This window comes from Pseudorca crassidens, chromosome 4 (assembly GCF_039906515.1).
Source record: "Pseudorca crassidens isolate mPseCra1 chromosome 4, mPseCra1.hap1, whole genome shotgun sequence".
Lineage (NCBI taxonomy): Eukaryota > Metazoa > Chordata > Mammalia > Artiodactyla > Delphinidae > Pseudorca > Pseudorca crassidens.
This window is the reverse complement of record NC_090299.1, coordinates 72,797,305-72,823,327: the sequence shown is the minus strand read 5'-3', so window position 1 is coordinate 72,823,327 and position 26,023 is coordinate 72,797,305. Positions and strand designations below refer to the sequence as shown.

The 26,023-nt window shown below is 33.8% G+C and overlaps 1 protein-coding gene across 35 annotated transcripts in view; it reads right to left on the bottom strand.

Moving 5' to 3' along the window:
• Positions 1-26,023, bottom strand: part of FIP1L1 (factor interacting with PAPOLA and CPSF1) — a 64,942-nt gene that overhangs the window by 11,944 nt on the left and 26,975 nt on the right. For 11 of the 35 annotated variants that reach the window (XM_067735999.1, XM_067735997.1, XM_067735967.1 and 8 more), the window contains 6 exons: positions 25,063-25,170; positions 17,769-17,862; positions 15,908-16,064; positions 6,713-6,739; positions 4,627-4,681; positions 3,179-3,234 (listed from right to left, as the gene is read on the bottom strand). In XM_067735999.1, coding sequence (XP_067592100.1) covers positions 3,179-3,234; positions 4,627-4,681; positions 6,713-6,739; positions 15,908-16,064; positions 17,769-17,862; positions 25,063-25,170 — 497 coding nt within the window. The remainder of the gene's footprint in view (positions 1-3,178; positions 3,235-4,626; positions 4,682-6,712; positions 6,740-15,907; positions 16,065-17,768; positions 17,863-25,062; positions 25,171-26,023) is intronic. The other 24 variants (XM_067736003.1, XM_067735981.1, XM_067735988.1 and 21 more) reach the window with 3 other exon arrangements.

Sequence of the window (26,023 nt, the reverse complement as noted above, 5' to 3'; positions counted from 1 at the left end):
AATACTTCTGAAGCAGAATAAGGTAGATAGATTTCGCTGAACCAGGTATCAGATTTACTAAAGAACTCAAAATTAAGGTAGTGTGGCATTATTAGCACAGGGACAGTTAAATTAACCAAATGAATAGTCTAGAAAGGTAAGAAACAGATCCATGCATGCAGGGAAACTTGATACACGAATGGAGAGATGACACTGTAGATCCCTCAGGAAGGATAAACAAGTAACACTGGGACAATTACATCTTTACTTCATAACGTAGGCAAAAATTAATTCCAGATGGCTTAAGAACTTACACAGGAAAAAGAAATTTGAAAACTTTTTTTGGGGAAAAATGTATTAAAGAATATCTTTGTATACTTGAGGTAGAGAAACTCATGGTTCAAATATGAACCCAATTAAAATGTGGTATGACTTTGCACAGTTGATGAAGTGTTAAAAAAAATGATACTTTTAATGTATTTGCCATAGAAAATTTCTTCTTTGAGGGGCTTGACTATAATTATCGGTATAGTACAGAATATTTACACAGTCATAATAATGTGACTATGGTTTACTGTTTAGCTTTTAGAATAAAATATTTGTCAGGGCACAGATAATTTTGGTTACAAGACAGAATGTTAGAAGTACAGCTGATCAAAGCAGGGAGGCAGAGGTGGAAAAAGAGGTGAAGGCTTGGAAAGACACAGTAGTAGAAACTGATGGTGCATGAAACAGAGGGTAGGTATATAAATAAAAAGAGGAAGAAAGAGAGTAATATAATTTCACTTCAGGGGAATAGGAGAGGAGTAATGATGGTAAGTGAGTAAAATATATATCCATCACAATAAGAAGATAACAGATGGTATCTAAAGTTATATAATCAAGAAATAGGGTGATAAGCCTATGTAGAAATGCCATGCAGACCATCAAAAGAACTAAAAACCATTAAAAATGTCTGTCTCTGCAGTTCTTCAATATTCCTGCAAAGATTACTTTTAAACTAGGTATTACTTTGTAAGCACAATCTTAATATGCACATCAAGAAAAATCATTGTTTTCCATCTACAGTTACTTAGTTTAGTAGTATCTGAGGATGAACTACAAAATTCTAAAATAAACAAAGGTAAAACAGAATTACCGATAAAGAGGAAGTAGTATTTATCATCTTCATCCCAAGGCTTTGTTTGACTGGAATAAAGAAACCTAACTTTCCTCTATTTAATTCTTGTGCTATGCTTTATCATTGTTAGTACTAAAGACATCCTCATTAAAGGGGGGAAAACCGCTCATCTCTGAGGGGGTGGTAAAGAGTGAGCAGAAAACTCTTGCTTTTTTATTAAAAATGTGCATGTATTACTTTGAGAAAAAGTTAAATGATTAGCCAGTTTTTTAAAAATGAAATCTTCCACAAGGAAACTGAGCAGGTAATCTCAAGAATAAAGTCTTATTCTTTCTGATATGGGCTATTCCTCAAGTTCATCTGTACTGAAACAAATATACAGGAATTTAATGACAAAGCAGAAAATGTTAAGTGCCATAAAAAAGGTAAAAGTAAATTTTAATTAATTTTATAAGTAATGCTTATCGAGTATGTACATATTACAGGTACTGTGCTGAGTCCTTTATATTCAAACTTCAATTAACAGATGTGAAAAATAACCGCCTCCAAGTGCAGAAAAGGGAAGGAACTTGGAGCTTGTTGGAGATGGGGATAATCAGAAAAGTAACAGCTAATATTTGAGTGTTTATTAAATGGCAGGACTAACATGCTTCAATGTATTCTCTCTGATCTTATGAGGAAGAATCATGCTCTCCATTTAATGGTTAAAGATCTACAAAAGTCACATAAATAATGAGAGGGGGAAGCAAGATTCCAACCCAAAGAGTATGACTTCCTGGGAGCCCAGGGGAAAAAATGTGACATAACCACTGAAACAAATAACAGAAAGACTACCTTTTGATGTGAATGAATGGAATATGTGGCTTTGAACAAGGTGGGTCTGAAGGACAGTACAAAACCCTGACACAGAAACCTAGAAGGTTAACTGAAAGTATATGACTGATACAAATATCTGATCTCTCACCAAGCCTTACAAATTCTACTCCTTAAATGCCTTTGGAACCACTAATTTTCTCCATCCCCCATGGTATCCGCTGAATTCAGGACTATAAATTTCTTCCCCTGGATTACTCTAACAGCTTCTTGTTCTCCCGATCAAGCAGGCATCTCTGCCCTTCCCACCTTTCTCCCACCCTACAAATCCCCAATCTCCTCACAGTAAGTAGCCAGAATGGACGCTATTCAAATGTAAACCTAACAATTATGCAAATCAGCATAAAACTAAATGGCTCCTCACAGCCCTCTGACTAAGGTCTAAACTCTACAGCATGGCTGTAATGCCCCGCACCATTTCTTATCTCATCTCTAGATGTTCATCGTATTCTCTACTCTCCAACCACACCACACTTCATTCAGTTCATAAAGCCTACCACACTCTCTCACACCCCCATGTTTCTGAACATGATTTGAACCCCAAATCATCTACACCCCACTCCAGTGGAGTGGGAGACCCCTCCATCATGCTCCTATGATACCCTCTTCTGTCACCTGGTTGTTTCCTCACTAGCTTATAATTTGTTGAAGGCAAGCAAACCTATGTCTAGTTTACTGTATCCTTAAAACCTAGTACAATGCACAGCTCTTTTAAAATAAATGAATGGATCAAGAAATCTAAGCAGAAAGTGGTATCAGAAGGCCTTAGAAGGGATAAAGTTGTCAAGAGTGAACATGAAGGAGAACCTGCCAAATGATCTAGAAGAAAAGATAAACCAGTGAGGGGGAAAGATGAGAAAGAGGTTAGTCAGATACCGTGAGTTAAGAAACAAAAAAGATTATGGACAGTGAAGATCGACAATTTGGTGACAAATCCTAAATCCTTTTGGGAAAAGGCAAGGGACAAATATCCCTGTTGTGTCACCATTTGTTAATTTTTAAAAGTATGGCTGGTAAAGAAATGAAAAGTATTCTGTTAAGTGACCTGGAATATATGTAAGACCTAGTTATTCCTGTAGTAAATATTTTTTAATTGCTCTGTAAGATAGTACTTTAAACAATGGAAGTATGTTTCTATTGTTTTAAAAGTACTTAAGTACTTTACTGATTCAAACTGAATCTGGGCAATTAAAAAATAACACTTACCATTGCCATATGGAAAAGCACGTGCAGAACGACTATCATAACCAGAGGAATGTCCACTGTCGAAGAAAAATATATTTTTATGTGTTGCAAGGAAGTTCTGAATTTTAATAATTAGGTGCAAATGCAAAACATAAAGCAGAATTATGACTTTTAATCACCATATAATGGTACCTGTAATTCTGTAACTTTATTTTTTAATACTTAAAAACACAGGCTGTTTAACCTCAAAACCTAACACCTACTTGTAAAGAAAATATAGCTTGTTAGTATTAACATGAGTAATCCAATCAATTCAGCCTGACTCACAATAAGTAACAGAAACTTCGAGGCTAACAAAGTATTTCAGACTTTAGTTAAAATTTTGCCTTAAAAAACTGACTTTAATAATTAAAAATCAGAAATTCAGCGCTACTGATAGAATCAACAAATACTACTTTTTAACATTTTGATTGTGAAAACAAATATATGTTTAACAAGAACTTAAAATTAAATCCTATGGTCTCACAAGTCACACTTCACCGAGTTTTATCATTTCGTTTGAAAATCATATGCTTGGTTTGATGTTATTGATGTAAAGTTCTCACAATTTTTCTTTTTATATAGTTTAAATCACTTTTTCAGAAATACAGTATTTTTTATAGAGTTTATTTGCCACTTAAGAGGAAATAATAATAGCTACCATTTATTAGTTATTTCTATCTGCAAAGAATGGTGCTGATGCTTTATATTCACTAGCTGTTTTAATCTTCACAACTCTATCAACCCCCCATTTGGTAAAAGAGGAATCTGAGTCTCAATGAATAGTTTTGAACCTTGCCTAAGAACACAAAGCTGGGAAATTCTGAAGCCAAATTTGAACCAGGTTAGTGTGATTCCAAAACCTATGGGGTTAAACATGGTATTGCCATCCATGAGGTAAATGTTCTTTACCACAGCATTCCAAATAACATAAACCATAAAAGCAGGGTATAAAAAATAAGGCTACTGCCACGCAGAAGGGATCCAATCTTCCTTTGTGGAAGCTGAGTTGCACTGGGTAGCAAGGAATAAGGCAGCTTTGCTTTACTGTGGTCCCTGAAAATAGTTATCCTTACTTAATCCTAAAACAGACATGCATTATTCATGATTACTAGTCATCTGTTTGTACACCCCACAAAACTTGACTACAGCCAAGATTTTACAATCTAGGGGTTTCTTTAATAAGAGTATCGTAAATCAAAGCAAGGTATTTCAAAATACTATCATTTAGTTTTCTTTGTCCTGTTTTGTTATTAGGCTATAGGTCCAACATCTTATATAAAAGTAACTAATACAGATCTAGACTTATGAATTAAAAGGCAGGTACTATTGTTTATAAAATTAAACTTTTGAAAATATTACCAAGATACATATGATTCTTCTGTCAGAAGCCTATCAATGATAAAGTTTACAGTACCCATACTGATTACCTTTCTATTGTTGGTATAAGAGACGGAGGTGGAGCGCCTGGTGGAGGAGGAAAACCTGAAACATTCAATCATAAGATAAAAAAAGTTAACAGAATGTACACTTAATGCCAAGAGTTAAGGTTGCTGTGTGTCACTAAATTTCTCTGGGGATATGACGTGCTTCTCTATGTTATAATGGACAGAAAAAAAGTGGAGCTTAAATTTATGAACAGATTTTTGGAGGAATATAACTTTAAATGAACAGTCTGGTCTAATACACAGAGCACAAACTGGGAGTCAGGACACCCGGTCTTATTTTCAGCACCACACACAGCCCATTTTGTGAGTGTGAGAAAGTTAATCTCAATGCCTTACCTTTTCCATATATAAAACAGTAGTAGTGTTGCCACCAGATATATTTTAAGTATTTTAGAAGAGAAGCAAATAAAATAGCATTTACCTCTTTCAAAAAATATTTTGAGAGTTTAGATGTATATAAATTTCCTTAAAATGTATAATTTATAAATAAAATCTTACCAGTAAATATATAAATGCTTAAGGCTGAGAACATCCATCATAAAATACGTTTTAAATAGCACAACCCTAAAGAACTAATTTATAAAGAAAAGCACATAATATAGTTTTTAAATTAGTTTAGAAATGAAATAATTTGCACCTTTATATCATGAGGTCTGCATTGTGAGTAATTCACAAAACCTAAATGAAATACCACAGAGTATGGCTACAAGGGGCCTTAACAGTTAAATCTACTCTGCACTTTCAAATTCAGATAGGCAATAAAATATCCCAACAAGACTTGAAGATTCTACAACTTATGATACCAATTCCTTAAGACACCAATTCCTGCCAAGCTTTAATAACCCTATTAGGAAGCACATTAAATTATATAATTCGAATCTCTCTCACTACAATTCATATGCTGATCTGCATGAGGACAAAAAGCAATCCATTGAAATACATGTTTGAAAACACTTCCACTAAGCCTCCTTTTTAGTATTCTAGGTAAAAATGAACCCCAGTTCTCCTAACCCTTCTCAAAAGTCCATTTAAATCCATTTTTAGCCCTGCTTCAAGCTGTTTCAAATTCACCATGCTCATCTTCACTGTGTCCAGTTTTTAGGTTCTCCTCTATTAAGCATCTTAGCAGTGTAAAATTTAGCAATTACTACCTTAGTCCTAGAGTCACAATCCTACTTTATATAGCCTTACAATCACTTCTTTTTAACCTATAAAGACACACCAATGATTCCTTTATGACTTTCCCTAGTAAGTCTTTTTCAGCCATATTCATAATCAGTGACTCTCTATCCCACATCTAAATATGTATACTATCCCATGCTATCTAAACTCCACTATTTTCTATTTATCAAGGTCATTTTGAATTTAGACCCACCCTTCCAAGCACTGTCACCTCTCATTCTCTTTATACTTCTTGACTTTTAATACTGAACTCAGTAAAAATACACTTGCTATCATATTTGTATCACACTACCAAAAAATAAAAAAATTTAAAAAGAACTGAAAAAAAATGTAAAAAACACTGGGCCACATATAAACTCCTATTGATCATATCCTTACAACAATGAACAATGTAATCATTGCTCTATGAACAACCATCTGTCCAGCTGTCAACCTATCTGTGTGGTTCAGAACATACTTTCTCACAACATTGAGTTATGCCAGCAGGGTAAAAATAAAAAAATCAGAAACCATGATAAAGTCAAGATAAATGATCTTTCTCTTCTCTTGCAGTCACTTCATCATACATAAAAAATTCATTGGTCTGAAAAAACAATTTTTAATAAAAATTTTATTTTTAATCCTATACTGTTTTCTTTAATAAATTGATATGGTAAAAACTTTCTCAGAATGTCTATTTCTACAGAAATGGGTAAGACAAGTATAAGAAAACTAAATATCTTAATCAAAACTCGAATGAAGCAAAGGCAGAGCTGAAAATAGGACCTTGAAATCCCAATAGCCTATTCCACATTCTAACCACATCAACACTGTCCCTCCTGTAACTGTAAGCTTGAAATTTCATGTTTATTAACAATGATGGAGAAAACATGAAAAAAAGTTTTACCTGGAGGTGGTACAGTTATTGGAATACCTAAAAAACAAGTGATGAAATTTAATATAGTAATTGGATTTCATAACCTGTTATGTATTTATGCCATCACCAAAGAAAACCTTGAAATAAAACCCCTCGCCTCATTGTCCTGGCTTATTCCGTCAAAAGCAGCATTCTGTTTTCTTGCAGAGGACCAACAATTCAAATGTAACATCAGACTTCCTGATGAAATCCCAGTCTAACAACTTCATAACAAGGTTTCCCCCACTAGTTGTAATCACAAACGAAGCGAGACATCAGTTAAAAAAGCACACTTGTGCATACACAAATATCAAACTCCATGAAATTAACACTAAGTTTGATAATCAACATCTGATCTTGTTATTTTAACAGTTTAATAGGGAAAGTGATCAATGGGCTCTTAAATACTGCAGGTAGTGCAAGGTAACTTGGAAGATGATGGATATTCACTTTAGTAAAGCTACGAGGGAGGTTCAAGTGTTAGTGTGAATTGTTTTACTGTTGTTGACAGGAGTGTGGAAAGGTTATTACTTCCCTTGACTTGTGGGAGGATAGGGGGTATAGCCAATTCATATATATAAACCCCTAGGGCACACTAAGTCTACTTCTATAGAAGTCAGTAAATACTAATTTGAGTGACTCTCACTCATTGGCACACATTATTAAACTTTAAGAAATAAGCTATGAATAAACATTCTCAATTTACATTGGTCAAATGTGCCTATAAACCCTAATTTAAAATTTATGTGTCATGCAAATTATAAGTTTGTTTGAAGAAAAATGACATTTCTAAGTAGAAAAATTTAAAAAACAAATAACTTTTTCAAGGAAAATTTTATACCATAATAACTTCAACAAAGTCAGAATGGTTTACTAAATCCAATCTTAAAAACTGCATCAAAACTATTCCCAAAGAGGAAAAAGTAATCTAATTCATTAACTAAATGCATAGGAAAAAATAATGAAAAAAACTGCTTTCAAGTGTTTGCTTGTCAATGAAACATCTGCCAATAATTTATTTAAACTTTTTCTGTGCATGTTTTACCAGAATAAGAGGTTTATACAAAAAGATCTTAAAGCAGCAAATGGCCTTAAAATGGAGAATGAAGCACCTTATTTTACCACCCGTGCAATAAAAGGATACGCTAAACTTACAAAAACCAAGAAGATTGAAAAAGATATATAAGGCAGCCATCATGTTTCAAAAATCATTAGGCATCCACAAGTCTACTAAAATGAGCTACACTTCATGGTAATTCTCATCCATCCTGAGGTACCTTGCTGCTTCCTATATTACTAAGCTAAAAGAATCCAGCAAACAATACAAACTAGCAGAGTCCCAGACACCAAACTAAATGGGAAATCAAGGAAGGCAGAGCATATTAAATGTTCTTAATGTCTACTATTACTTGATTTTCTTTAGAAAAGTATAGATTTTTTTAGAGCACTACTGGACTTCACTATGTGACCTAGTTTTCACATTTAAATACATGACTATTTAAATGAATGACTATTGTCCTAGGTGTGTAAGATAAAAAACCATACCAACTTCAGCAACCCACTCTGTAATCCTAATAACTTTACCTAAGTCAATACACGAGCAACATGCATCACTTCAGCTAACTACAATGTGAATTCATGTGAAGTAAGAAAATACTAGTCAGACCTCTCAAAATTTAGTCCTCAAAAACATTTATCAAACTTTCACAAAACATAAAAATAAAAGAATATAACCAAACTATTAAGTATGCTACGAAGGTAGTTAAAATTACAAACATTTTGCTTTAAATTTTAATCTTACTACAGTAGTATCATAGGACAGATTTTTAAAAAATCAACTGAAAAGAATTAAGAACACAAAAATTATGCAACATAGATAGACAGATATAGATGTCTTTCCAAAAACTGTCTACACATCAGAAAGCTGGCATGAGAACTTATAAAGGGTCCTTCTTGTGAGACCCATATTTCATCTAAGATAATTCAATGCAAATCTTTATTGGTAAGTGTTCACTGAAACAGAACTTAAAAGTTGACGAAACATTATACAATCCATTCTTTGACAATTAGCAAATGTATTTTCAAAATGCTACTAAGAAAATTTAATATGTGATATAATGTTAAACCAACACAATTTTCATCTAAAATAATCACCGTTTGGTATTTGACTTTTGTTAACAAAAGAAACAGTGTAATGAAAAAGAAAATGCATCTCAAAATTCCCCGTCCTGTCTCCCTCAACAATCGCACCTGTCCTGGCCAACATACATGCTGCCCAGCCAACAGGCTTGAAATAACACAAAGCACGTACTGTGTTTCTTTTTTGTATCCTTTATCTGTAAAATGAGTAGGGAAAAAATGTTTGTTTTCCTGGGAAGTTTTGCATACAATAGTAAAAGCAAGATTTCTATTACAGGCCAAAAGTTTTTGGAAAAGTAATATTGAAGTTCTAAAGGGAATGAATAGATTAGTGGTTTTGAAACTTCAGTGGCCATCAGAATCACCTCAAGAATTTGTTAAAACACAGATTGCTGGGCCCCGCCCCTAGAATTTCTGATTCAGTAGGTCTGGAGTGAGGCAGAGAATTTGCATTCCAAACAAGGAGATGATGATGTTGCCGACCAGAGACCATACTTTGCGAATCACTGGATTACATCCAAACTTCTCTACTAATTGCATTGCTGAGCACCTCAATATTCAAAACACGTAACATAAATTCCATTTCAAATTCTTATGAAACAAACAAAGCATGTGACATTCTTAAGTAAAACAGTACAGCTGTATGACAGCCTATACTATCTGGCATCTTCAAAAGAAAGAGAATAGGATTTAATTAATTCCAGTATGTAATAAGTACTTGTAAACGTAAAGAAGCATAGGGGTGGGGGGGACCTAAAATCCTATTTAGGGACTGAAGGAATTGATGCAAAGAAACAGAAAGACAGCAGACCAGCAAAACATCATATCAAAAGGAACTCATCTATATTTCAAAAACTCCCACAAAGTTAATAGAGGCTCTGTACTCAAAAGATAAATGAATAAAAATTATCTATGAACGCATTCTCAATGTATCGCATCATTATTTTATACAGCTATGGCAAAAAAGAGTTAGGTGATAGCAATCTCTGACATGGCTTCCATTGATCCCTGCCTCCTGGTATTCATGTCTTTTTATACCTCTGGTATTTATATCCTCCCCTTGAGTGTGGTCTAGATATAATGACTTATTTCTAACAGCGAAATACAGCCAAAATGATGGGATGTCACTTCCGTGACTAGGTTACAAAAGAGAGTGACTTCTATTTTGCTGGTTTCCTCTACTGTGTTCTCAGCATTCATGCTCTGATGAAGCCAGCTACCTTGTTGGAGAGGAAGTGAATCTTTTCAACAAAGAGGTCAGTGAACTTGAACAGAAATCTTTTCTTAGTCAAGCCTTTGAGATGACCATCTCAAAGCCTCTGAAAGAACTTGAAGCAGAGGACCAGCTAAGCTGTCCCCACATTCCTAACCCACAAACACTGTTCAATAATAAATGTATGTTGTTTTAAGCCACTATGTTCTACAGTAATTTGTTATGGAGCAAGAGCTAATACATATAGTTACTACCTATCACTTCTCTATTCAGTTCAAATGAAAGAAAAAAGCACAGCAGAAGAACTACGTGAACTATGCTTCCTATTTCTCACTTGTAAATGACAAATTTCATCAACACTAGCATGTTACAAATTGACAGCCTGATCACTTTCCTTATGTCTCACCAATTTCTACTGTCAAGTCATCAAGCTCGTAAGTAAATTCTGCACAAAAAAACTGAGTACAAAAAGTTTTATAAAAATCTTTAAATATTACCTTCCACCACATGCTTTTCTATGTATCAATATTTTAAATACTATATATACATATACATCATCTACCATGTACCCTTTTAAAAAAAACAGAATGTAGACTACTATAAAACTATTTCTTAATAAAGTAAAATAATTAATCACAAAGGTGCAAAAAGGAATGGAAGTAATTTTAAAGAAAAAATATGTTAGAAGGTGATATGGTCACTAAACTTAAAGCAACAAAAATAGTTATCAGCATACTCCACATCTAAAAAGTAAAAAAGATAATTTTACATTAACTATAAAATGGGTGAACTATTTTATCTTTATTAAGATCTCTTAATCCTATTATAATCTAAAAGCCTATGGAAAACAAAAATTCTATGTTAGACAAAAACGTCTCTGATAGAAATATCAATATTTTTACAAATAACTTGTAAAGGAATTAATCTCTACAAGCTCACGTCTAATGGCAAAGTGACTGGAAGAGTAGCACAAACAAAAGGCAAATATTAAACCATAATTAAATTCTACAAAATAGAGCATCTATGGTGTATTAAAAATATAACTATTATAAAGGGAGCATCCATGGGGAAAAAAGACATTTAAAAATATCAACATCCTGAAGGAGCTTTTATTTTCTATTAAAACTTAAATTTAACTTAATTGTGCCAAAAAATACTATTTGTTACAGATAATTAGCATTACACCCTACTTTGAGTTTATTGAAAACACTGACAGACTCTTGGTTTTTTAAAAAAATACAGAAAAACACAACAAAATAGAAAACGAGTACAGTTCTCAAAAACTTCAAGAAATTATTTTTCAAAAGGTATTTCTAGAAACTACATTTTTAAAATGCTTACATTTTTGGCAAACAGCATCAGTTAATATGTGGATTTGCTGTGTAAGACCAAAAATCTTCATGGAACTATAAAATCAGCTTAATAAATGTTATATTTACAAAACAGCTTCTCAAATAAAGGGACAAAATTGTACTTCCTCAAGGATGCAGAAAATATTCATCGAATACAGGCCAAGCTTCTGGCAAAGCAGCAGTTCTCAAAGTGTTATCTGGAGCTTCCTGGGCGTCCCAAAGGCCCTTCTAGGAATCTGCAAGGTCAAAACTCCTTTCATAAACACTAGGCTGTTATTTGCCATTTTCATGCTCATTCTCTTACAAGTATACAACGAAGTTTTCCAGAGGCTACATGACATGTGAAATCACAATAGATTTAATGCGGAAGCAAACAGGAGAATCCGGTTTTTTTCTATTAAGCCACATAGTAAAGAGATTTGCAAAAGTGTAAAACAAGGCCACTGTTTGCACTAAATGTTGTCATTCTGGAAAAATAATTTTTCATAAAAATATTATCTTAATATGTAATGGGATTATTATGCATACTCTCAAAATAATATTTTAAATATAATATTTTAGGGCTCCCCTCGTGGCGCAGTGGTTCAGAGTCCGCCTGCCGATGCAGGGGACACGGGTTCATGCCCTGGTCCGGGAAGAGCCCACATGCCGCGGAGCGGCTGGGCCCATGAGCCATGGCCGCTGAGCCTGTGCGTCCGGAGCCTGTGCTCCGCAATGGGAGAGGCCACAACAGTGAGAGGCCCGCGTACCGCAAAAAAATAAAAAATAAAAAAAATATGATATTTTAATTTCTCAGGTTTAATTTCTAATAAAAATAGATATAACACACATAAATAAAAGCTCTCTGGGGTCTACAGTAATTTTTAAGAGTATAAAGGGGTCTGTAACCAAAAAGTTTGATAGCCGCTATGCTAGAAACCATACTGCTAACAGGAAAATAATCTAATTTTAGATTATCTAATAATCTAATTTTCTGGTTCACTAGAAAATGAAAATAATAGACTTTCTGAAAATTAAGGAAGATCTTGAATAACCAGTGTTTGTTTTCAAGCTACTGTTAGCATGGTGGCAAGGAACCATATTAAATACTTTTTCATTTAAAAAAGCTAATCCAGAACTCACAACATTCACTTAGGACCTTACATGTTTGTTGTACTCTCCAAAACAAAACCTCCTCTGCTCTCCGTACAAATCCATTGTGGCCAGAAATATGATTTTGGCCTCTCTGTCACTTTCATGTATGTTCTAGATGTATGTGTATTTGAGGGGGAGAGGAAGCAACACACCTCTTCTTTTCTGTTAACTACCTGACAGTAAAAGTTCCTTGAATGAAGCGGTCTCTATCAATTCACTGTTGCTGAGGAGTAACTAACTGTCCACTCATGCAAGAAGCCACATCTGTAAACCTCCAAGAGCTGACCATAAATTTAATCCTCCACACCAGGGCGTTTCTGAGAGTGAATAGTAGTAATTAACCTGGGACAAAACGTATAATAGGACTATTCCAAGCAAATCTGGATAACACCCCAAATTAAGGGCATAATACATCATTACTATATTTGTTCCATCATATACAGAACCACAGTCTTAAAAACTTAAGCATTTGAAAGCTAATGTTAACAAATGCAACATTAAAATGTTCAAATTAATTCCCCAAAGATTTTTCTTCATTTTTCCTTTAATTATTTCTCAAGGAAGCAAAAAGAAAACCCAAGGTTTCTCAAAGACAAATGGAGTATTTTTTAAGGCAGTACTTACAAAAAGACTCCTGAACCACAGCTTTCTTTCATTAGTTGCTTATGCTTCTTAAGGTGATCTAAATTACAGCAAACTATACAGAATATACTGTAATCATGTGACTCTGTGGTAAATGGTAACTGAAAATGTGGCTTTAATCAAGGCCTACATTCATCTGGTAGATGTATATATATCTATGCAGCCATACTGTAGTTTAAAGCCCGTGCTCATTCTGATTAATAAGTGCCTGTACCAACTGTTAATCTGATAATCCCTTTGGTGTTATGGATACATAAATATCCTGTTAACTCAATTAGCTAACGTATTAAGGGAATGTCAAGTATACACAAGACCTCTGTGATTAGCGCTGCAGGGAAACATAAATGGAAATACACAGCCTATGCTCTCTCCAACAGCTCACAATCTAGTAAAATAAGGAGTAATCCAGATAGTCTCAACTTACAAATATTTGGTTTCAATATGAATTGGTATCTTTCCCTCGCTACCACCCCCAGCAAATATACCACAGATAGGTACTGCTTAACCAGCATTAGAATTCATCTGAATTTGTATTCCTTCAATGCTGACAGGATGACATGGAAATGTTCTCTAAGGATAAGCATCAAAGGAAATCTGGACAGGTGTTTAAAATATGGAAAGCACGTAGCTGAAAATTAATATTAAATAGACAGCTTAAGCAATAATCACTGGTACTCTACAGTATAATGTCATAGATAAGCTCAACATAATTAAAAGATTTGTCATCCTTATAAACAGAGGTTATACGGCAAAGAAATGGAATGATTTTGCCATTTTGAAAAAGAACGCACATCCAGATAATGCCATTGCCTATCAATATCCTACAGGGCTTCTAAATATTCTTATACCAGGGAAGTATTTACTTTTTTATCATTAGTTCACACCGCCTCTCTCTCACTTACTTTAATAAATAGCAAGTGTTGAAATATATGTTAGCCATCTGGGAATATACTATATTAGCAAGCAAATAAGAAAATTCTTTTAAATCACCTTTAGTAGCTGGTAGAGCTTAAATAAGATTACAAAGCAATGTCGTGTAAAGACTATTATCACATACATTGATCATCTTTTAGTCTCATTAAATCAAATACGTTCAAAATTAACTATTTCTACATTTTATCTTTTTCATAGGGCAAAGGACTCATTTATGGATCACTAAGTCCTCATTACTTTCTCTTTTCATTTAGTTAATTCTCACCACATTAAAGATTCAAGAGTCACAGATCCAGGCACAACTTCTGAATGGGTTCGGATTCAGAACAAGCAATTTATTGTTGGAACAAGAAATTCACTGAACTTTAGAAATAATGTTCTCTTGAGTAACCTCTCCATTCTTCTCTTTCCTCTATTTTTGAGACAACAGGTTCCCTAAAGCTGTAGTCAGGTTTCATAATTATCCTTTCCGAAAGCAGAAGTAATCTCAGAAGAAAATCAAAGGCATTGTGCTTGTGGGGCTAATGCAGTAGGTGAATTTTCGAGGCCAGGATAAGTATTACAGGGAAGGATTAGTCACACCCTTTAAGTGCTTCTGTACTCTAATCACAATCACCACCGCTTAAAACAAAGACAACTCTCTTGCAAATTCAAAGTGAGTGGACAAGCCTCTCTAGTATAAACGGATTTTTTTTTTTTTGCGGTACGCGGGCCTCTCACTGTTGTGGCCTCTCCCGTTGTGGAGCACAGGTTCCGGATGCACAGGCTCAGTGGCCATGGCTCACGGGCCCAGCCACTCTGCGGCATGTGGGATCTTCCTGGACCGGGGCACGAATCCGTGTCCCTTGCATCGGCAGGCGGACTCTCAACCACTGCGCCACCAGGGAAGCCCTAAACTGATTTTATTAATAGAAAGCAAATTTTAACATATGTAGCGCATGTAGTTCTGGTTAGGACCAGGAGCTAATTTTTAACATTTACTACTGGCATTCTCCCTAGGAAGAAAGTAATTATTATCTCAATCAATCCTGTTAGTTTCATTAAAAATTGATTAAGGGATATAAATATTGAAAGCCTATCATGAATAAAATAAAAAAGGTCTTCAGACAAAAGGATGAAAGTATAAAATTTGGTAATTATTTGTGAATTTTTTTCTACTGTCACTGATCTAGTTTTTAATAAATAACCAAAAGTGACTAAGAATATGATAAAAAATGACATTAATTTTCTCTCTTGTGTAGTAGAGGTAAATACCAGATACCTGGCACCCAGAAACAGTCTCCTAAAAGGAAACCAGTATACAAAGAAAGATGACCAGACAGAGATTTTCATTTCAATCCCTTCACAGGATGTAATTTTTTTGACCTACACCATTCTGAAAGTATCTTTAAATTTTTTTTGAAAACAAGTTAATATGATTCAATGTGAATTTATACATACACAACTAGCAACTTTAATTTGGGGATCACTATCATATTTTTGGATCACAATTTTAGTGTCTGTCCACTCTTCCCTATTTTAGTACATTGCTTCTTTGCTTTACTGAAAAAGTAAGACACATATACATCTGTTTCAGTGTGAATCTACTGAAGATTTTACATAATCAATTTCATATTCTATTACTTTTAATGTAGTGCAATCAATGAAGATTAATGTAGTGCAATCAATGAAGATGCTATTCTCAAATACATACTTTAATTGTTAAATTCAAAATTTTAAAAACACTCATAGGTTATTTTTCTTTCAAAATCAAATGTCTTATTTACTATTTACCTGGTGGTGGAATCAGAGGTGGAGCAGTGCTGACAGTGGGAGGAGGTGGAAGAAATGGAGGAGGTGGAAGGTGAGTGGGAGGAGCTCCTGGAGGGAAAAATGGCGGTGGTTTGCTAAAATTGTTGTCTACTTCAGTAGCAGATCTTTCAGAAAGGACCTAAAATTAGAGCATAGTTAATTAAAAAGATGAATAAATGTTCTTATCTAAGATTAAACTCAGTAAATGAATCTCATTTAATCTAAGAAATAAGTTTTATTCACTTACATATATTCTGGGGAAGCAGGAGTAATTTTTCTATGTGTGTGATGTGTGTGTATATTATACAGATGTGAGTATTCACTCTCAAACACACTTTTTTAAATGTTCATATTCAAAGCCTAGACAAAACTGAATCATTACAAATAAAATTCTTAAGGAATAATTGTTCTAAAAATATTCTAAACGAGACAATTAAGTACTTCATAAATAAAATGTAATGAGTATTATCTTTGTTACTCAACCAAAGTTAAAGTATTCAAATTAAGGCAATATAATCATTAGTCATAGATACTAGCATTAAGAAATTAACATGGCAATAGAACCAGATATTCACTGTACCAAGGCCTGTCATTATCAGGTTGCAAAGTAAGAGACTATAAGGCATGCATCAATAGGGTGCAACTAACAGGCAGCCAGATACATAAAAAACTTCTTTATGTGAGCCTTGTAACTTTAAGAACAAGGGTTTATACTTAAAAAGTATTTACAAAATACTGATCTATGTGAACAGGTAAGGGACAGAAACCGAACCTACAGGAGAGTGGCACCTAGAAATTTGAATTTTTGACAAGCTCCCTAACGGATTCTGTTTGAGAAAACTAGAAAAAACAGGCAACATGATTTTATATATTTAATGTATACTTTTCAAATCCTTGCTGGCTAAAGCATATCATTTAAACATATAACCTTTCATTAACTTTTCCTACATTTAAGTACAATAATTTTTGTAAGGCTTATGCTGATAAGCTAGTTTTTAAAGTAGAAAGCAGTATTATTTTAAGAAAGCATGACATTTTAATGGTGGGGGTAAAAAAGAGGATTATCTTCCATTTTAGAAATAATTTACCTTAAAAGGTGCTAAAAAGAACATTTACATAATTTACTGAAGGTAATAAAGAATCAAAACACTGGACATCTTTTAAAGTACTCAGAGAAAGAAAATAAATAATGAAAAAAAGTGTGGTCAAGCTAATAGCTGAAAGTCTCAATTACTCAAAGTTCAAACTTGAATTATACAAGCTAATAACTCATCTTCTTTCATTCTTTCACTTGAAAAACAAAGAGATCTACTTCACCCAGAAATGTCACATTAAATAAATTATGGTATAGCCATACAATAAATCTATCATGAGGAGGTGTTAAATATTTTTAAGAATATGGGAAAATGCAAATGATAATTTTATATGGAAAAAAAAAGGATACCCAAAAATATAACCATACTAGTATCTATCCCAATCTTGCTTAGGGACGAGGAAGAGATGTACCAAAATGTTAAGAGTGGTTATCTTTAGATGGCAGAACTATCGACGGTTTTATTTTCTTCTTTAAACTTTTCCCATATTTTCCTTTTTTAGCCCAATGAGCCTATATATCACATTTATAGCAAGGAAAAAAATATCTTACTGAAAAAGATCCAAAGGTTATAAATTTTAAATGGAACAGCTTTCGTAATAACATGGTGATTGATTCCACATTTTAAATCCCCTTTGTAGTACCTAAATCACCTTACATATAGCACAGTGCTATGAATGAATAAATTAAATTAGAACACAGATATAATCCTTCATTTAAAAAAAAATAATAACTTTTAAAATACTAAACCTGTATGTTGCTGTTTTCATTTGCCCGTCGCCTTCCTTCTACTCGGCTGATAGTTATAGTCTGACCAATAACATCAATTGCCCCAGGTAATCTCCTGTAACATAAAAATTGAATCATTTCAGTTTCACCTAATTAGATGTTTGGACAATAACACAAATATTAGGTGAGAAATAAAGGCTAAAACCCTTTGCCATGTAATTTAAAATAAAATCAGATCACAACACATATCGAAAAAACTTCACTTAGATCTCACTACTTTGCAGTCATAAAAACTAAATTTTATTAATTAGCTAAGACCAACACACCAAACAATGATCATAATGCTAAATTTTAAGTATTTTTGTAGGTTTTCTTCAAAATTCACTATTTTTTAATAGTCTCCAAGTGAATTTATTTTTGTGGAACTGAATCAGTAGCAAATGTTAAACAAATGGAAATAAAAATTTTTGGCCACTATAATTGTAACACATATCATAGTTCTATTACAGAAATCTTAAAAATTCCTCAAAACGGCTTGAAAAGAAATAATGCTCATTTTGATACATAAAGGTTATGTTCCTTAGTGATTTATTCTGAGAATTAGAAAAAATAAACAGGGAACCACTTTTTCATTCTTGATAACTTGCCTTTAGTTAGAAAAATTCAAATATTTAAATGCCAGCACCACCTCCAATTGTATTTACAACCATTAAAGTTTGTGAGTAGATGGAAAAACAGTCTATCACAAAATAATGCTGCAAATTCAATAGGAAAATCTAACAATAAAAGAAAATAACGTTAAAAGCCATTTTTATGTGTAGCTAAGAACTTTATAAAAATATATATGCTTAACAAGATACAGAAGTCACTTGTAGGAACTGGCAATGAAAAGTGGATGCAAATTAGATGAATTTCTCTTCATCTATATTTCAGTTCTGAACAATTCTGTTTTTAAAATTTTACAGAAGTAAAACAATCAAAGTACCATAGATCCTTCAGGTCACTACAGTTAGGTTCCTAAAATGACTAATAACAGCAGCTACCACTTATTGAATGATTACATTCTATACCTAAACCTCAGAATAACCCTTAACTTAAAAAATTAATATATACTTGTTAGAGATGATAAAGCTAGAGCCAGAGTGATGTCACTGACCTCAGTGATAATTACATGGCAAAACTAACTTTCACACCTGAGTCTTCCTGATTCCAAAGCCTCAGACCCCTTCCCTTGAGCCATGCTGCCTTCTAGCAAGATAAGCAGCCTTTGAAAAACTTAAGACTTTTGGAAATCAAGAACTACTGAAGGTATGTTTCAAGTAAACCTTGAAAAGCCTCATAAATAATTTTATGCTCACAAAAACAAGAAGAAAGACCTACAAAAAGTCTATAATGGCATTTGAAATGTCTTCAACTACATAGTTAATTCCTGCTTACTATCCTGCCACTTAAGATTTGTTAATACATTTAAAAAATGTTCAAGCCTTTCTGATTTTATGCCTAGGTCATTGACCCCCTAGGTTCCCTCATGATCTCAAAGATCAAAAGTGATTTTACTTAACTTGTACCCTTCAGTGCGGCTGGGAAACTATCCTAACAGTCACACATTAGAAAAATTGAAATACTTCTGACAAAACAAATATTGCTCTAATTTTTGCCTAAAATTTGCCTAAAACTTACAAAGCTATGACCACTATAATTTCATATCAAAGCACGTGCCATCAGCTCTCCCATATATAAACACATCTCAGATCCAACAGCCCAAACGATAAAGGTGTATATTCTGAAACCAGGATTTCCCTCACCATTTATTACTACCTAAACTTCATAGTAAAAATCCTTATTTCTACCCTACTATTTTCTTTTCCATTCTCTATTCTATTCTCAATCGCTGGATTCTCCCCTCTCCATCTTCTTAAATTTATTCCCATCAAGAACAAATTCTCACAAATTTGTTTGGATTTGCAACTTGGATTATAAGTTCTCTGAATTGTTAAAAGTAGCAAAAGGGGAAAGATTCTATAACCTTTGACCATGGATTTCTAAGGACTTATGTTTTCAAAAATTCTGGGACACATGGGAGTACTCATTTATTAAAGTTTATCTTCAATATGTTCAGAGATGTCTGATTACCTTTTTCAGCTTTAAATGGATTGCTCTATCACTAAAGAGTCAAAATGGCAAATATTATGTTTCTAAAACATACAGGACTTCCCTGGTGGTGAAGTGGTTAAGAACCTGCCTGCCAATGCAGGGGACACGGGTTCGAGCCCTGGCCCAGGAGGATCCCACATGCCACGGAGCAACTGGGCCCGTGTGCCACAACTGCTGAGCCTGAGGTCTGGCGCCCACAAGCCACAACTGCTGAGCCCACGTGCCACAACTGCTGAGGCCTGCACGCCTGGAGCCCATGCTTCGCAACGAGAGGCCATGACAATGAGAGGCCCATGCACTGCAGCGAGGAGTGGCCCCCCGCTCACCGCCAACTGGAGAAAGCCTGCACACAGCAATGAAGACCCAACACAGCCATAAATAAATAAATATTTTTAAAAATAAATAAATAAAATAAAATAAAAACATACAAATGAGAAATTAGCCTTAATAAATGTATATCACTAGAGGGAGTCTAGAAAATTGCAATTCCTTACATGTCCATAATAGTAACAGCTCCTTGCCCAAGCATTTTTACCACACAAATTGATCTACCTTAATCAGAAATTTTGTTAGAAATGTTTTACAACAGATACATATGTACCAAAGTAACAAAAATCACTTAATATTTAACACAGGTGAATAATTAAACATCAATTCTGATGTCACATTATGGAAAACAATATTGAACCATATTATTATTAAAGTTTCTGATGTACCACTTTCTATTTCAATGAATAAAAAAATTTAGTAGAGCTTCACCATGAGGATCTACTGTAACTTGGATTTCTACATAGCACAGGTTTATCTGGGTTTACAAACTGTTCAATAAGGCAGACAGCTAATGCAGTTATCAAGATTCTCTTCTCTATATTGGACTCAATCATAGAGTAAAAAGCTGAAAGAGAGAGCAACTAACCACAGTGGACAGCTACAGTTTCATTAATCTACAGTTTAATACAGGCAGTGAATATTCACAAGAACCTCGACCTGTTCTCCTAGCACAGATGAATATGAAAACATCTCTGAAATTTTAGTGGAATTAAATTAAAATGACATATTTTGAGGATTCTGATGTTCCAGAAAGGGTATGAGAGCTGCTTACATAGATACAATAGAAATCCTAAGAGTAACAAAATCAGAAACAAGGGAAAACAGATAAAAGGTTAGTTATTAATCTTTGGCCACAAATTTATCTCTGAGCTTATTTTTTACCAGCCAAAATAAAGGACAGTCTTCATAACAAAAGTCTTTAATGTGCATTAAGAGAAAAACAAAGCACTAGCTCTGAAGATTACTTTTCTTGGTAATAACAATTGCTAGTATTTATTGAACACCTACTATGGAGCTAGGAAAGCACTGTTCTAAGCACTTTATTATAGATTTACTCCTCATAATAATCCTAAGAGGTAGCAACTATTATTATTCCCATTTTAAAGATGAAAGTAAAAAGAAACAAGTTTCTCCTCTGAGTCCATCTTAAGTGAAAGTATGATAGAGTACAGTAGTTTTTAAACTTTTTAAACCACAAAACAGTTATTTAGGAAATACATTTTGCACAGCAATCCAGTATATACATTATATTAAAAAAAAACAAATGTTTCATAAAACAGTACTAACTTACACTTATTATAAAGGAAAAAGAACATTAATATCAAATATGATTTTATTAATATTTACAAATAACACAGGAAAAAAAACAAAATAAAACCAAGAAATATTTGGTGGCTGAGACCAGCAAATTGACTTCACACCCCACTAATGGATTAGGGGTTCTCAACTTTGCCTGCACATCAGAATCATCTAGAGAGCGTTTAAGACCCCCAATGCCCAGAGTGCACACCAAATAGTTAAATCTGAGTCTCTCAGGCCTAAGCATCAATATTTTTTGTAGCTCGCCATGTAACTCCAATACAGAGCTAAAGTCGAGGACTACAACTAATGGCATGCCCAAAGAAGAGACTTATATTTTGTCCTCTTCTAGTAAGAACTTAAAGTAGTTAATAAAAATTAATGTTTGTATTACTCAATAAATTTAAAGTCATATCTAAAAAGGTTTAACAATTATGGTAAAGATTTCATTACATACATATTTTCACATTGATCTTTTGAGTTCTGTGGACTGACAGTACTGCTTCTATACTTATATTCTATTTTTCAAGTGGAGACTTAATAAAAAAGAATTCTGTCTAGAAAAGTGATACACGTCCCCCCCCAAAAAATCACAGAATTAAAAAACTGTCTTCAGGACATGTAATTTCCTATCACACCATATTCAAAGAGACTGGTAAAGCCTATGATGGGAGCAGAGATCCAAGGGGAACTAACACTTTAGTGGGTGCCCTGCAATAGCATTTCACAGGCTTAAAAATTATTTCATCCGTAAGTACACTAAAAGTAAGGTGTAAGTCCAATCAGTTTCATTTTCACAGATGTGGAAAGAGGCTCCTTTGTGAAGTACCACGCCAACGTCAATATTCAGGCTTGGGTATGACCAACTCCAAACCCCCTCCTACCCACAGAATGTTTTCCATGCTAATTTTCTGGGTCCTGAATTTTTAAAATGTCACGTTACTTGTTAAGCTATATTAAAAACAAACAAAAAACCTTGAATACTTAAAGGTGAAATATGCTAAAATTTGACTCACTGGAGGACATAAATTGTGTTTACTAGGGCAGCCAAGTTTACTTACTTTTGTGCAGAGCTTGGAATAAAGCTTTACCAGCCATATTTATGCTTAGTTGCATTTTTTAAATGTATCACTGATAGGAAAAGATATGTTTCTACAGGTAATTAAAAAAAAAAGGCCTTCACATGTCCAATCACATAAAATCTTACAAGCTACACAATATAGCAACATGCATGCAGAGTGCTCAAATGCTATGAAGTACAGGTACGTTTTTTCAGTAAACGATTTCATGAAGACATAATAGTAAGCAGCAAGAACAAATGAGGGAGTCAACCTTAGATTTAATGTTCATTTAACATCCACTTTTAAGTTTTGTTTGTCTATTATAAAACATGCGAGCAGGTTTAAATATTTTAGTGATTATACATTGTAAAGCAATTTTTACTATTCCTCCTTCAAGAGTCTGGGTTAGTTTAAAAGTATTCTGATATTGGAAAACAAGCTTAATAAAACAACCTAGAATTTGCAATAATTATCTAAAAGGAGCATAGTTTAAGATTGTAAAATGAAGACAAAATACAGAAATAAATTGGACACTGGCGTAAGGTTACAGCAATCATCCATACTGCCTATTCCAATTTTCTGTGTTCATTTAAACTACTTCATTCTTCTCACTAATTCGCTTTACAAGAGTTACAAATCTGTACAAAACAAACTTGCACCAATAAAATGTTATTGTTATATACTATAGTTAGCTTAAAGATTTAAAAAACACTATAATATATAAATTAAGAGTAACAGGGTGAGAAAAGTCTGGGTCTCCAAATACAGTAATTTATGAAAAGCATCTCAACCATAATTTAATCGTTCTTTACAAAGAGACTTAAGGAATCCTTTAAAAAAAACTCCCCATTTCTCAGTTACATTAATTACAAGAGCTGGAATCTCATTTTTTATCTTATGCTATAAAAAAGTGTATGTAGCTTTCATCTACAGTTGTTTCTTCTTTTTAATTTTTAATTTTCAAAAGCACAAAATACACACTGAAAATACAGTGTCAAATTTCCTACTATCTATACTCCCTGAGACTAATCACAAAATCAGAATAGGGAGTTTTCTGAGTTACCAAACCATCTTTTGGGGCACAGGGGGGCGGGGGGGCGGGTAGCGAGGGGGAAGTTATATAGTCTAAGTACTGAAATGTATCACTTTCACATTTAAAAACTAATATTTTCCTTATAAAATGGCCAATTTATTTCAAGAAATAAGCTGTTATATCAAAAGCATAACTATTTTAAGATAAAAATTTTAAGTAAAATGGTTTATATAAAAGAAATTTCAGATGTTAAAGTAATAGCAGCATGGGACTTCCCTGGTGGCGTAGTGGTTAAGCATCTGCCTGTCAATGCAGGGGACACGGGTTTGAGCCCTGTTTCGGGAAGATCCCACATGCCGGGGAGCAACTAAGCCTGTGCACCACAACTACCGAGCCTGCACTCTAGAGCCCGCGAGCCACAACTACTGAAGCCAGCACACCTAGAGCCCGAGCTTCGCAACAAGAGAAGCCACCGCAATGAGAAGCCCGCGCACTGCAACGACGAGTAGCCCGCGCTCACCACAACTAGAGAAAGCCCACGTAGCAACGAAGACCCAGCGCAGCCAAAAATAAAATAAAATACATAAAAAACAAAACACACATTAATACAGCATCAAGCTGCCCAGGAGGAAAGCTTTAAATTCTTTACCAACAAAAACAAACAAAATACACTCCCATATACTATTACCTTATTTAAAACTTCAAACGATAAATTAAGAAGGTATCTTAGTCTGTATTTCTAGTCAAGCAAAGTATAACTGCTTATTGTTGGCAATACATTTTCATACCCTAACACACTTGCTTCTCATTACATCACTTAGGATAGAAATTATTATTCCCATTTTCACAGGCTCAGTTTACAATATCCATCCAAGGTTTGTATGCTTTATAAATTTAAGATTTAGAACACAAACCAAAATTCTATGGAGGGTGGATTATGAATAAAAAGCATAGCAACAATAAGGGAGATAGTACTTCCTAGACCCACTTAATAGAATGGCAGGTTTATGCACTGTAGTTGGAAAATAAAGATTGGAAAGATTCAATGGCGTCCAATTTTATAGGTCCTAAAGACCGGCTCAGAGAGCTAAATTTTGTTCCAGATACCGAAAAGCACCCAGGGGTTTTTGAATAGGGTATGATATGAGAAAGGAAAATTAAACCTGCAGCAAAGGGAAGGAAAACATTTATTGAGCACCCATTAGCATGGTTCCAGGCAATTTATGTTATAAAAAGCTAGAGAGACAAGGGGCGAGACATGAGGTGATAAGGGCTGATTCATAAGGTAAGTGTAAAAACCCTCAATTCTATACTGAAACAGTGTAATTCAGGGGGGAAAATGGTACAGCCTAGTCAAAATTTATTATCTTTCTAATGAGATAAAACAACACTGATGACCTAAACATCAGGAGTATCCAATGTTTAAAAATAGCCTTACCTTAGATCAGGTGATTCGGCCCTCCCATATTGATCCTGCCACTTCCCAACGCTTGAATTGGCTTTTTTGGAGGCAGTACTTGTCTGAGACTGAGAAGAGGTGCTGTTTCTGGTGAGATAAATTTTCTATGTTTTTTCTTACATACTGTTGTCTCTGACCCCCCGTGATCTGTTTCTTTTTTCCTTGACATGCTTTTTCTAAAGTCCTTTAGCATGTTCTGATAGTATCATTCTCTTCAAGTTATATGAAATACTTGTTGTGGAACTAAGACTGCTAGTGGTATTCAAATATAGATGTCTTTGTTATCAACATTTTATTAATTCTAGAATATTTTTAGAAATACTTCTCAACATAGACAGTATGATGTCAAAATGCAGAAATGAGAAAAGAACCAAAGGCTTACTTCAGGTTATATATATTATCCAGAAATAAATTTCAGTGCTTTTACAAATTAATAACATTAATTTCTGCAGTTTCATAAAACCTTATTTGAAATGTTGGTATTTCTTTCCCTAATTCTTCAATAATAGAAATAAATATTGTTAGTGTAACCAGTTAACAGCAACATTCTGTGTTTCATAAAAGCCTATATTAAATATATATTTCATTAAAATTCAATTTCAGAATAATTAAAGTCTTTCAAAGTAAAATTCTAAAAAAAGTTAATTTTATCCCTGGTGTTCACCTATATACACTCTTGCCAATCCTTTAAAGGAGTAATAAGACACTCTTTCAAAGTAATAGGAAAAACATGTTTATGTAGCTGCTTATTTATGTAAAAAAAAAACAACACAGGAAGAACAAGCCAGTAACTAGATGAAATGAAATTGTTTATTGACAGGAGTGAAAAAAATTGCAAAAAGAATGACTAATCTGAGTATACTTTTGCATAGTCTTGCCTTTGGAACTATGTTAAATGTTCTAGATATGTAGAAAGTAAGTCAATAAGCATGGAGGAAAA